This window comes from Eubalaena glacialis, chromosome 14 (genome assembly GCF_028564815.1).
Source record: "Eubalaena glacialis isolate mEubGla1 chromosome 14, mEubGla1.1.hap2.+ XY, whole genome shotgun sequence".
Lineage (NCBI taxonomy): Eukaryota > Metazoa > Chordata > Mammalia > Artiodactyla > Balaenidae > Eubalaena > Eubalaena glacialis.
In genome coordinates, this window is record NC_083729.1 from 91,784,734 (window position 1) to 91,797,847 (window position 13,114).

The window sequence follows — 13,114 nt, forward strand, 5'->3', positions numbered from 1 at the left end:
CCCTTTATCAGATATGTGGTTTGTTAACATTTTCTAACACTTGGTATCTTGTGTTTTCATCCTGTTAAAAGGATATTTCACGAAGCAAAGGTTTTTCCTTTCGAGGAGGTTGTTTTCCTTTTATGGACGCTGCTTTTAGTGTCGAGTCTAAGAACTCTTCTCTGAGCCCTAGATCCCAAAGACCTTCTTTTTCCCTAAATGTTTTATAATTTTACGTTTTTTACATTTATGTTTTTTTAAGTCTGTGATTCATTTTGATATAATTTTCATTGAATAAGGTGTGGTGTTGGGTCGAGGGTGTTGGATGTTTTGCCTGGGGGTGTCCAGTTGCTCCAGCATCATTTGTTGAAAAGACTCTTCCTCCGCTGAATTGCTGTGGTACTTTTTCAAAAATAGTTTCATCTTTTGATAATAGATCCACAGCGGTATTTGTTTCAGAGGAGGAATGTAAGGTTAGATGAATCAAATGTTGTATATTTTCCTTCTGTTTTCTCCCTTTATCAACACAGAGTTTCCCATGAGATGCTGGGATGGCAGTGGTGGGAGTTTATATACTAGGGGAGCCTATGGTGTTAGAAATGCAGTAGGTCAGGTCTGTTCTATTACAATTTTAACAAACCTGGAGCTAACACTTCCAAATGCATGCGGAGCCCTTCCAGGCAGTCACCCCAGGACCATTTCTCAAACCCTGGACCACTTCTGTGCACTTCCTGCCAGAGCCAGGACAAATGAAGAAAACCAATCTCACCATTGGCAAGGGAGAGGGGAATCTACACTGTGCAGAGACGTCAGGTGAAGGCCGAAGGGTGTCCTCTGGATTTGGCGCAAATGAGGTCATTGGTGACCTTAGTAAAGCGGGTGCGGTAGGGTGGTGGGAACAGAACCCACAGTGCAGTGGGGTGAGGATGTGGGTGGGGCCAGGCAGAGAGGACCAAAGGGCTGTAGCTGAAGGAGGGCCTGGGCCCCGAAGGCTTGGTTTTGTTCTGAGATAAGGAGGCTGGAGTGTGTACAAATTCCAATGGAATGGGGGAGGAAGTGAAGATGGGGAGGAAGTGAAGGTGGGGAGGAAGTGAAGATGGGGAGGAAGTGAAGGTGGGGGCGGAAGCGAAGATGGGGGAGGAAACGAAGGTGGGGGAGGAAGTGAAGGTGGGGGAAGTGAAGGTGGGAGGAAGTGAAGGTGGGGGAGGAAGTGAAGATGGGGAGGAAGTGAAGGTGGGGCGAAGTGAAGATGGGGGAGGAAGTGAAGGTGGGGGAAGTGAAGGTGGGGGAGGAAGTGAAGATGGGGAGGAAGTGAGGGTGGGGGAGGAAGCGAAGATGGGGGAGGAAGTGAAGGTGGGGGAGGAAGTGAAGGTGGGGGAAGTGAAGATGGGGGAGGAAGTGAAGGTGGGGGAGGAAGTGAAGATGGGGAGGAAGTGAAGGTGGGGGCGGAAGCGAAGATGGGGGAGGAAGCGAAGGTGGGGGAGGAAGCGAAGGTGGGGGAAGTGAAGGTGGGAGGAAGTGAAGGTGGGGGAGGAAGTGAAGATGGGGGAGGAAGTGAAGATGAGGAGGAAGTGAAGGTGGGGAGAAGTGAAGATGGGGGAGGAAGTGAAGGTGGGGGAAGTGAAGGTGGGAGGAAGTGAAGGTGGGGGAGGAAGTGAAGATGGGGAGGAAGTGAAGGTGGGGGAGGAAGTAAAGATGGGGAGGAAGTGAAGATGGGGGAGGAGGTGAAAGTGGGGGGAAGTAAAGGTGGGGAGAAGTGAAGATGGGGAGGAGGTGACAGTGGGGAGGAAGTGAAGGTGGGGGAAGTGAAGGTGGGGGAGGAAGTGAAGATGGGGGAAGTGAAGATGGGGAGGAAGTGAAGGTGGGGGAAGTGAAGGTGGGGGAGGAAGTGAAGATGGGGGGAAGTGAACGTGGGGAGGAAGTGAAGGTGGGGGGAAGTGAATGTGGGAAGGAAGTGAAGGTGGGGGAGGAGGTGAAGATGTTAGGGAAGGAGGCGAAAGTGGGGGAGAGAAGCCCTGTGGATGCCAGGGAAGCGAGGATAGACGAGGAAATAACCCCAGACCGGAGAAACTTCCCTTTTTCCATTGAAACAGCAGGGAACCAAGAGCACATTGGTGTAGATGCAGACCACAGATGCATTTGATGGTGGAAAGTTGTGTGGACCAGTGCGTCTTTCCAGGATGGAGAATGTGTGGTTGCTTTAGGGGTGTGTGTGTGTTTCTCAGTGATTGAGGGGTGACACCGGTATTTGCTGCACAGAGGCCAGGATGCCGGGTGCCCTGCAGTGCTGGGACAGGGATTCACTTTTTCTGAAAATGACCCACCGGAAGCAGTGCTTGCTGACACGGCCACTGCCCGCAGCCGTGAGCATGACCATACCCAACCCTGATTTCTAAGTTCTGTTTTGTACTAAAAAGGAATCAGGGCTTGTTGGAGAAGTGACTGCTTTGACCAAGGCAGGGGATGTACAAGGCGACCTTGGGTGGCTTTGTGCAGTGTCTTATAAAGTTAACCATCCGCTTACCATATGGCCAAGCGGTACCAGCCTGGGTTTTTACCCAAGAGAAATGAAAACTACGTCCACACAAAGACTTGTATGTGGGCAAATTTTGTAGCAGCTTTACTCTCACTAGCCCCATACTGGAAGCAGCCTAAATGTCTATCAACAGGTGAATAGATGTACAAGTTGTGGTCTAGCCTGCAGGACAGTGCTACCCAGAAATAACAAAGGATCAACCACAGACGCACCCGGCAACATGGATAAACCTCAAAGACATCCTGCTGAGTGAAAAACTAACAGACATAAAAGAACGCATGCTGTCTGACTCCATTTGTATGAAATTGGAGAAAGCTGAAACTGATTGATGGGGCTGCTGCGGTGGAGAGCTGACTGAAGTGGCAGGAGAAACCTTTGCGGGATGATGGAGATTCTGCATGAGTGGCAGTGGTCATGCAGGTGTGCACCTTTGTGAAACTTCCCACCCTCCACAGTTACTGTGGGTGCATTTTATTTTCTGTAAATAATGTTGCAATGAAATTGAGTTTTAAAGACTGAAAGTATGGCGGGAGGGGGTCCCCAAGGACCCAGAAGCCACGTTGATGGACTTCCTCTGGTCCCAGTCGGGACAGTCTAAGCATCAAACAGAACAATGACTGTAAAATAAGGAATACATAAAAATCTAGGGGCCATAAGGAGAGAGAGGGGGGAGCTTGTCCGTATCTGGGGATCCTTAAGCAGGAAGTACACACATAAAGAGAAGCAAGTGAAGGACTATTGGCTAAGTCAGAGTGGGTGGGGAGCCAGCCCGGCATGGGCTTTGGGTGCTGATAAAGTTCTCTTTCTTGGTCTCGGTGGCGATTACCCCCAGTGTTCCTAGAACTATCCGTTCATCCACACATGCCTGTACTGATGTATCACACAATAAAAAGTGCCCCTCCCGTGTTCAGAGAAGCATCAAAAATGCAAGTAGCCCATGTAGAAATGCTATTTCAATCCACTGATTCCATTTCGCTAATCAAAGCGCCTACTGTATTTGACAAGGGGAAATGCCTATGTAATTTAAAATAGAACTAATTCTTACATAAATGTTATCCAGAAAACCGTTTTTGAAAATACAGATAGGGCTTCTTAGATAAGCCAAGATGAGAAATACCAAGTTGTCAGAAGAGGAACAGTTTTCTAATAATTTAATTTTTGTCTCCTCAATTTAGAAGGCTTCAAAAATTCCTTGAGCTAGAAAATGTCTACTCCTTTCTAAAAATGGAAAGAGGAAACGAATTGCACAATCTCCTTCATTTGAATTAACATCCAGCTAACTTAGGGTCTTAAGTGGGTGGCTTTCTCAGGCTTCCTCTGAAAATATTAATGTTATCAAACGAAGTTTGATTTTCATAAAAAGGAACTTGATTAGGACCTTGAGGAGAACTGATTAGAGGCTCATGTTTTCTGAGGTTCGTGTCCAGGGCTCTGGGCTCATTGGCGGCTGCTGTTTTGGCCTTGGTTCTCCCTCCAAGATGTTCTGTGCTGCCCCATTATTATGTTGATGACAAAAGGCTGGATGATTGAAATGGAAGGTAACAGGCAGATTCCATCTCTCCCACCTCAATCTTGGGTGAAAACCTTTTCATCTTCAGAGGTTTTCTTTCCCCTTCATTTTAACACATTTATTCCTCTTTGCCCAGAAAATTATTTTGGTCTCAGACAACTCTTATTTATTCATTCCCGTGGATGAAAGCAGAAGCCTGGATAATGCAAAATGATACAAATTCAGAAACTCTTTATATTTGACTTTCAAATGTGGGCTTGTACTTACATTTGATTATGCGTATATTTAATATTCTGGGGATTCAATTCAGACAAAATAAACGAGTCGCAGGATAAGCATCTAACTGGAAAAGTGTGAGCGGCTCCCCCAGGTCCCGAGCTCACTCCCGAGCTCACTGACAGCCCAGGGGACAGGAAACAGGACTCCAGACAGAAGACAGACAGACCCTCTAAGCCCACCCTCTTCTCGCCCTCTTCCCGGCGAGGGAAGCCGGCGCTAACTGGGTATCCTGGGTGCTCTGCGTCCCCTGTGCTGCTCTTCGTCTTCGAGCAAGTACAGTCCGTGCTGCCGAGATCTGGGGCGGGAGCTTGGCCACCGGGATGATTGCTTTGCACGTGTCCAAGGAATGCTCATCTAGTCTTTCCTTCCTGTCCCACCCACACTCAGGGGAGCAAGTCCTACCCGAGGGGGCAGCCATCACAGGGGCCACCCTGGAGTCTGTCCTCCACAATTATTATATATATATATTTTTTATTGAAGTATAGTTGATTTACAGTGTTGTGCCAGTATCTGCTGTGCAGCAGAGTGACTCAGTTATACCCATATAGACATTCTTTTTCGTATTCTTTTCCATTATGGTTTACCACAGGATATTGAGTACAGTTCCCTGTGCTGTACAGTAGGACCTTGTTGTTTATCCATTCTAAATGTAATCGTTTGCATCTGCCAACCCCAAACTCCCAGTCTATCCCTCTCCCACCTCTCCTCCCCCTTGGCAACCACAAGTCTGTTCTCTATGCCTGTGAGTCTGTTTCTGTTTTGTAGATAGGTTCATTTGTGTCCTATTTTAGATCCCACATATAAGTGGTATCATATGGTATTTGTCTTTCTCTGTCTGACTTACTTCACTTAGTATGACAATCTCTAGTTGCATCCATGTTGCTGCAAACGGCATTATTTCGTTCTTTTTATGGCTGAGTAATATTCCATTGTATATATGTACCGCATCTTCTTTATCCATTCCTCTGTCGATGGACGTTTAGGTTGTTTCCATGTCTTGGCTATTGTGAATAGTGCTGCTGTGAACACTGGGGTGCATGTATCTTTTTGAATTACACCTTTGTCCATGTGTATTCCCAGGAGTGGGATGGCTGGATCATATGGTAGTCCTATTTTTAGTTTTCTGAGGACCCTGCATAGTGTTTTCCATCACAGTTATTATGTTTATAAGCAGTCTGTCCACCAGAGCGGGCTCATCAGGTAGAACAGACACCCGTGCACACGGTCAGGCCGTGAGGGTGGCTCCGCGTGGGCCCTCCGTCTCCCGCTCACTCCCTGGAGTCTCACCACGTCGGGACCCTCGGCCTGGCGCTAACCCAGCATCTCCGTGGTAGAGACCACGGTCCTTCCCAGCTTCCTTCTGCCCCGCGCGCCTCCCCTTCTAGAACATGCAGAGGTTTATTTGTGACAAAGTTTTGTGCTGGGGTTTTACCACCAGGAGAGAACTGGAGAGTAGTGGCAGGCAGGTGACATCATCGGATGTGTATCAGAGACAAGTCAAGTTTCACAAATGAAAATTATTGGGGTGGGGGGTGGGGAAGGAAAGACAAGAAGGAAAAAGAAGGGAGAGAGACACAGGGAGAAGAAAAGAGAGAGAGAGGGAGGGAAAGCGGGCACGGGGGGCGTTTCTGGGAACTGACCCCTTCATCGTCTTCTCCCCCCGACGGAGTGGCTGTGAGGCAGGGAAGGAGCAGGGAGCACCTGCCCACGTTGCAGACGCCCTTCTAGCGGTTTCTCTCCTCTCGGGGCTCCCCCCTTACCCCTTCTCCTCCGAGAGGGGTCTGGGCACAGCAGAAGCTCAACCCCCCATGGCCGGGAGGAGGGGCCTGGGTTCCCGCACGCTCCTCTGAGTCTCCACCAGCCCCTCACTCCTCTGGCCCCGGGCGGCCCAGGCTGCGGTCACCGGTCTGAGACCCGCCTCTCTGCCTTGCGCTCTGGGTGTCAGGCGGCAGCAGCCGCCCAAGTTCACAGCCTGGCTCGGCCTCCCCGTGAGGTCCTCACTCTGGAGACCTCCTCACCTGAGCCCAGGCTCTTCCAGGCCTCGGTCCTCTCAGCCCTCTCCTCCCCCGCGTGCCATGGACAGGACACAGGAGCCGCCTTTGCCATCAGAGTGCCCCTGGTCACCAGGCTGTGCCCCAGGGACTCAGAAAGAGCCCTCCCGCCCCACGGGCTACAAGTTCATTTGGGGGTGTGGGTGGGATTAACCAGGGTCCCCACGCCTGAGCCCGCCCCTCCCCCTCTCCTGCAGGCCCCTCCCATCCAGGAGGGCTCCCCTGGGTCCCCCCAGCGGGGAATCTTACCTCACAGCCTCGTAGCCTGCTACTCTGTTCTAAGCCAACTCTGGGCTCAGGACTCTAAACTTGGCTCTTGGTGTGCAAGGAAATAATTTTGAAACATAGAATGAAATAAAAAACTAATAACACTTTTCTTTCTCGCTCCAGCCAGGTTTGTACGAATAAATTCCTGCCGTGGACTTAAAAATATCTCATGTATCGTGCAGAGCTGAGCAGATGTCCCTTTTCTAGGTTTTTTTCCAGCCTCCTTCCGAAGCTCCGAATGCCAGTGATTCAATGGAAGGGGAGCCTGTATCACCTACAAGAAAGGAAAACCACATTAGCTAATATCACACAAATACTGTGCCTGCAGGAAATGAATTAAACATGGATGAGACAGGAGACAGCGGGGCCACTTATGATGCTGTTGCAAAAACCCAGGGGCAGGGGACAGTGGATTTAACTAAGGCGGTGGTGGCGGAAGGGGAGAGACACATTAAAGAAGTATTAAGACATTAGTGTTGGGGCTTCCCTGCTGGCGCAGTGGTTAAGCATCCGCCTGCCAATGCAGGGGACACGGGTTCGATCCCTGGTCCAGGAAGATCCCACATGCCGCGGAGCAACTAAGCCCACAAACCACAACTACCAAGCCCACGAGCCACAACTACTAAAGCCCGTGCACCTAGAGCCCGTGCTCCGCAACAAGAGAAGCCACCGCAATGAGAAGCCCGCGCACCACAACGAAGAGTAGCCCCCGCTCGCCGCATCTAGAGAAAAGCCCGTGCACAGCAACAAAGACCCAATGCAGCCAAAAAAAAAAAAAAAAAGACATTAGTGTTAAGGTCCAGATGGTAAGGCTTCACCTGTGGTCGTTTGCTCCAGGAGGATGTGGCCTTTACACTGAAAGTGAAAGGGCGTGTGCAGGGGCTTGGCCGGTGCCTTGTCAGGGTAGTGGACCGAAGGGAAGACAGGGAAGACTCCATCAGGCTAAACCTATTGACACCGGGAACCAGGGCATAGTGTGCTGGCTTGGTGTCCAGGCTGGGTCCTCCAGAAGCAGAGGCTGCTGTGGAGCTCGGAGTACAAGGTGTTCATTAGAGATTTTTATGGGCTGAATTGTGTCCTCCCAAAATTCACAGGGCGAAGCCCCAACTCAACCTCAGAATGTAGCTGAATTTGGAGACAGGCGCTTTAAAGATGTGATTAAGTTCAGATGAGTCGGGGTGGGGGAAGGGGGGTGATGAATTGGGAGAGTGGGATTGACATAAACACACTGCTATGTATAGGATGGATAACTAGTGAGAACCTGCTGCAGAGCACAGGGAACTCTACTCAATGCTCTGTGGTGACCTACATGGGAAGGAAATCCAAAGAAGAGGGGATATATGTATACATAGAGCTGATACACTTTGCTGTACAGCAGAAACTAACACAGCATTGTAAAGCAACTATACTCCAATAAAAATTAATTTTAAAAAAAAGTTAAAATGAGGCTATTAGGGTGGAACCTAATCCAATAGGACTCAGTGTCCTTGTAAGAAAAGGGGATGAGGACACAGAGGGAGGACACCACGAAGGCACAGGAGGAAGATGGGCATCCATGAGCCGAGAAGAGACGCCGCGGAAGAAACCCACCCTGCTGACACCTTGAGCTTGGACTTCCAGCCTCCAGGACTGTGAGAGAATATGTTTCTGCTGTTTAAGCACCCCGGTCCGTGGCCCCCAGTCCGTGGCATGTTGTCATGACAGCTCAAGCCGACTCCTGCAGAGATGAGCACCTGTGAGGGGAGGAGAAGGGACTGGGCAGAGAAAGAGGCTGAAACACGGTGTGAGCCCCGCAGAGCCTCAGCCACCCCGGACGGCAGCCCGGAGCCTGCCCTCGAGCTCTGCCTTGCTCATCACGGAGCAGGGCTGCCCTGCCTCGTAGGGTGACCTCACCAGGTGGCTCTCACAGCTGACGTGGGCCCGTGAGCAGCTGGCGAGCAGAGCTCGTCTGTGCCCCGGGCTCCCCACCCCAGGCACAGGCGCTGCCAAGAAGCAGGCGGCTCATCTCCACACCCGTCAGAGTCCACCCCTAGCCCCGCTCGGCTCCACGCTGCCCGTGTAGCCAGCTCCCAGTGGACCTCCATCCCTGAGGGGAACTTCCGGGAGGGATGTCAGGGAGAAGCCACCCTGCTGCGTTTGGTCCCAGGGCCACAGCTGAGACCCCCCACCGTCTCCCTCCACCATGAGCTATCTGGGGGCGGCAGTCCGTTCTGGCCGCTATGACAAGAAACGCCAAAGACTGGGTGGTTCAAACAACAGATACTTACATCTCACAGTCTGGAGGCTGGAAGTCTGAGATCAAGATGCAAGCAGATCCACTGGTTTGTAGACAACTAGCTGCCTTCTCACTGTGTCCTCACGTGGTGGGGAGAGACAGACAGACATAGGGACAGAGACAGAGAGACTGAAGGAGACAAAGATGCAGAGAGACAGCAAGTTCTCATGTCTCTTTTCATAAGGGCACTAATCCCATGATGAGGGCTCCACCTTCATGACCTAATTACCTCCTGACTTGGAAAAATCCAGTTTTCCTTCTCAGTAGAGAAGAACCCCATCCTCCCTCCTGTGCTTTTCCCCTGCGCGTCTCTCCTGCTTTCACACCATCACACACACACTTCACTTCTGGTCACCCCACGTTAGCCGACCTCTGTGTCTGTCCTCACACCTCCTTCTCTGACTCTGACCCTCTGGCCTCCCTTTTTTTTTTTTAATTTTTTTTCTTTTCTTTTTTATTTATTTATTTATTTATGGCTGTGTTGGGTCTTCGTTTCTGCGCAGGGCTTTCTCTAGTTGCGGCAAGCGGGGGCCACTCTTCATCGTGGTGCGCGGGCCTCTCACTGTCGCGGCCTCTCTTGTTGTGGAGCACAGGCTCCAGACGCGCAGGCTCAGTAGTTGTGGCTCACGGGCCCAGTTGCTCCGCGGCATGTGGGATCTTCCCAGACCAGGGCTCGAACCCGTGTCCCCTGTATTGGCAGGCAGACTCTCAACCACTGCACCACCAGGGAAGCCCTGGCCTCCCTTTTATAAGGACTCTTGTGGTTACACAAGGCCACCTGGATAATCCAGGATCATCTCCCCATCTCAAGACCCTTGACTTAATCACATCTGCGAAGTCCCTTTTGCCATGGAACATGAATGTATTCACAATTCCGGGGATTAGAACCATAGATATCTTTATGGAGCCATTGTTCTGTCTGCTACACCCACTAAACAGACTTTTTGGTAATCATTTCTTTGGATCAAGCTATTTTTAAAAGTTAATTGATCGGGCCTGTTGATCACTCTCTAGTGACCTTCTAGTTAGGCCGAGGCATCTCTGGCCTGCCTGCAGGGGCTGCTTTTGGCTCAGCCATCAGTCCTCGGCCCCTCCCATGTTGGTCCGGAAGGCAGGACGCCGTGGCACAAGACACGTGTCACCCACATGAACAAGGAGTGGCTTCTGACCCCGTGGTGTGCATGGACCTTTGTCTAACACCATGACCCTGAGAGGCATATTATTATCCCCATTTTACAGATGAAGTAATTGAGGCTCAAAAAGCTGAAGCTCCTGGCTTCCAGTCGCTCAGGTGATGAATGTTGGAGCTGTGATTCAACACCCTCGTCTGTGGACCACCTTTTTACTCCATCACATGACTCCCCTTGAAGAGAAGGTAATTCCCTTTATCTACAGATACAGTGGAATTAAGGTGTGTCACCTGTGCAAATACGCTCTCATTTTGCCGACACAGCAGCCCAAGAGTGGACAAAAATATTTTGCACTGTGAGCTAAATGTAGATGCCCCTGAAGGATCTGTGGCTCTAATTCACGTTCCTCTGAAATTTCCACTGGCTCATTTTATTGCCTATCATGAGGTTCTGCAGAAGAAAAAAGCAAAACAAGATAGAAAAAAACAAAACCTTAGCAGATGCTTGCTTGTTTCCTGTGAGCAGGACAGTGCGTTGGGGGAATGACTCTAGTAGCAGAACGCGTGCCAGGGTCATTGTCTATGACGGGCAGTGACCAAAAGCAGTCACCAAGCTGGTCTGCAGCACCAGGCAGTGTAAATTTTTACTTGCGAGGCACTTTCTGGAATTTGATTTTCCATGTCCTGTGGTTATAAAGTGACAACAGCTTTATGGCGTTGTGACTGGGGTGAAGACTAAGAACCGTGTGCGTGTTGGTTTAGGATACCCGGGAAGGGATGCTGGCCAGGTCTCTTCTCCCTGGCGTATCGCATCCTCACCAAATAATGACCTCAAATTATAAATCATCTGAGAACCAGCTAAGTGCTTAGCACACATCAAACATGAGCAGAAAAATAAAGTTAGTATCCCTGTTCTAAGACCAATTCAAAAATCCTTGCTGACACCCGCTACGTGCCAGCACGGTGCCAGGACCTGCGGGGCAGCACACAGCACGCGGTCTGGCGTCACCAAGTCGGAGAGACCCCTGGCTCCGCCAGAACCCAGCATAGCCAGTCAGGATGGGGGGCAGTGGATGGGCGTCCTGAAGGGGGGCCACTTCCAGAAAGTGGAGCATGAGTTAGATGAACAAAGGAAAAAACAGTGAAATATTTAGGACAAGGAAACTATAAAAATTATTATTTAAGACACTGCTTTTCAGATGGTAAATTTCAACCCATTTAGCAGGTCACAAAATCAATTTAGTGGATTTTGCAAAATTAAATAGAACAGAATACAAAATATCAGAGTGCATTGCACAGAGTAAGGGCAAGTATTGTTTCATGAACATCTTGATGTGTCTTTTTTTAATATTGTTTCTAATATTCTCCAATTTTCTTTTTTTTAATTTAATTATTTATTCATTTACTTTTGGCTGCGTTGGGTTTTCGTTGCTGCGTGCGGGCCCTTCTAGTTGTGTCGAGTTGGGGCTTCTCCTCATTGAGGGCTCAGTAGTTATGGCTCACACGTTGCAGAGCGCAGGCTCAGTAGTTGTGGCGCACGGGCTTAGTTGCTCCGTGGCATGGAGGATCCTCCCAGACCAGGACTTGAACCCGTGTCCCCTGCATTGGCAGGTGGACTCGTAACCAGTGCGCCACCAGGGAAGTCCCTTAATGTGGTTTTTATAGCAGTGGATGCTTGTGTGTATTAGGTCACAATAGCAAATGTATTTTTTTTACTGTGGGTCACAGTCCAAAAAAGATTGTAAAACTCTGATTTCAAGGAAGCCATTGTGAACTCATTATAAAACCATAGAGCCTACTGATCAAATCCATTCTAGGAATCCGCTTCCCTTGATACAGAGATCACCTGACGCTGTGGCTGGGTTCGGGAGCGCTGTCTCCTGCGTGGTGTCACAGGTACGTGTGCCTGGGGTGTGACAACATTATGCCCCAATGCAGTGTTCACTGGGCTCTATGTGGTTCAGGGATGTTCTCTCTCCACACCTCGCCTGTGAAGCGGTACTATCGTTACCTTTATTTTACAGACGAGGACGGAGCACAGAGACAATCACTCCCCCAGGGCCACGCAGCCAGGAGGGGCAGGGTCCAGCTTGGAAGCCCCCAACCTTCTTGCTCAGCTTATACCACACCCCATCCTTGCTAAGACAGTAAGCTCTTTGAAGGCAAAATCTGCCTCATGCATCTGGCAGATTGTTTGATATTCCTGTTATCTGCTGCTACACAACAACTACCCAAACTCTGTGGCATTAAACACCATTTTATTATGTCCAAATTCTTTGGGTCAGGAATTCGGACAGAGCACAGAGGGGATGACTAATCTCTTCTCCATGACGTCTGAGGTCTGGGATGGAAAACTGGAGGGAACTTGAAGGCTGGGCCCTGGAATCATAGGGAGGCATCTTCATTCGTATGTCTGGTACGTGGGCTGGGGGCACTCAAAGGCTGGGACCACTGACCTGGGCGCCTCTCCGTGACCTCTCCGTGCGGCTTGGACCTCTCCCAGCCTGGTGGGCTTATCCCAAGAGGAAGCACTGGACGGTGAGCGTTTGTTCCAAACGACGCAGATGGAAGCTACATGCCTCTGATGATCTAGTCCCCGGAGACCACAGATGGACCCTCCCTCCCTTCTCTGTTGGTGGAAGCAGCCCCAAGCCCATCCAGATTCCACAGGAGGCCGCGTAGACCACACCTCGCCCCCTGTGATCTCCTCAATTTTCTTAGTTTCCAACTAGGCTGTGAGTTTCCTTGTTAGGACAGCCGATTTCCTTTGAGGTGGGAGAGTGAGCGGCTCACATCGTAGTGATGCACGGAGCACCTGGTGGTTAACGATCCGCTGTTGCTTACGGTGATCTGTCGTCTCGACAACAGCCAGTGGGCTGGAACCACAGATATGTTTACTGCCTGCACTTAGTTGCTAGCATTAGGCTTATTTTCAAGTATTTTTGTCTCCATTTGAACTGAATGTCTTTTATCTAAGCTTATCTTTCGTGTCAGTAAGTTTAGGTTTCTCAACAGCTGGACACCCAGCTAAGATACAGCTCTCCTTCTATTAATCTTCTGTAAGTTGATTGTTAGGGCCTCGAAATCC

At 50.0% G+C, this 13,114-nt stretch overlaps 2 protein-coding genes across 2 annotated transcripts in view; both read left to right on the forward strand.

Annotated features, from left to right (window-relative positions):
- The window catches only part of MRPS9 (mitochondrial ribosomal protein S9), a 68,811-nt gene extending 62,014 nt beyond the window's left edge, over positions 1 to 6,797 (forward strand). The window contains exon 10 of the mRNA XM_061210531.1: positions 6,746 to 6,797. Within this exon, the coding sequence (XP_061066514.1) occupies positions 6,746 to 6,782 (37 nt within the window). The 3' untranslated portion in view covers positions 6,783 to 6,797. The remainder of the gene's footprint in view (positions 1 to 6,745) is intronic.
- GPR45 (G protein-coupled receptor 45) overlaps positions 1 to 13,114 on the forward strand; it is a 76,855-nt gene that overhangs the window by 264 nt on the left and 63,477 nt on the right. The window contains exon 2 of the mRNA XM_061210529.1: positions 10,137 to 10,272. The gene's annotated coding sequence lies outside the window, so the exon portion shown is untranslated. The remainder of the gene's footprint in view (positions 1 to 10,136; positions 10,273 to 13,114) is intronic.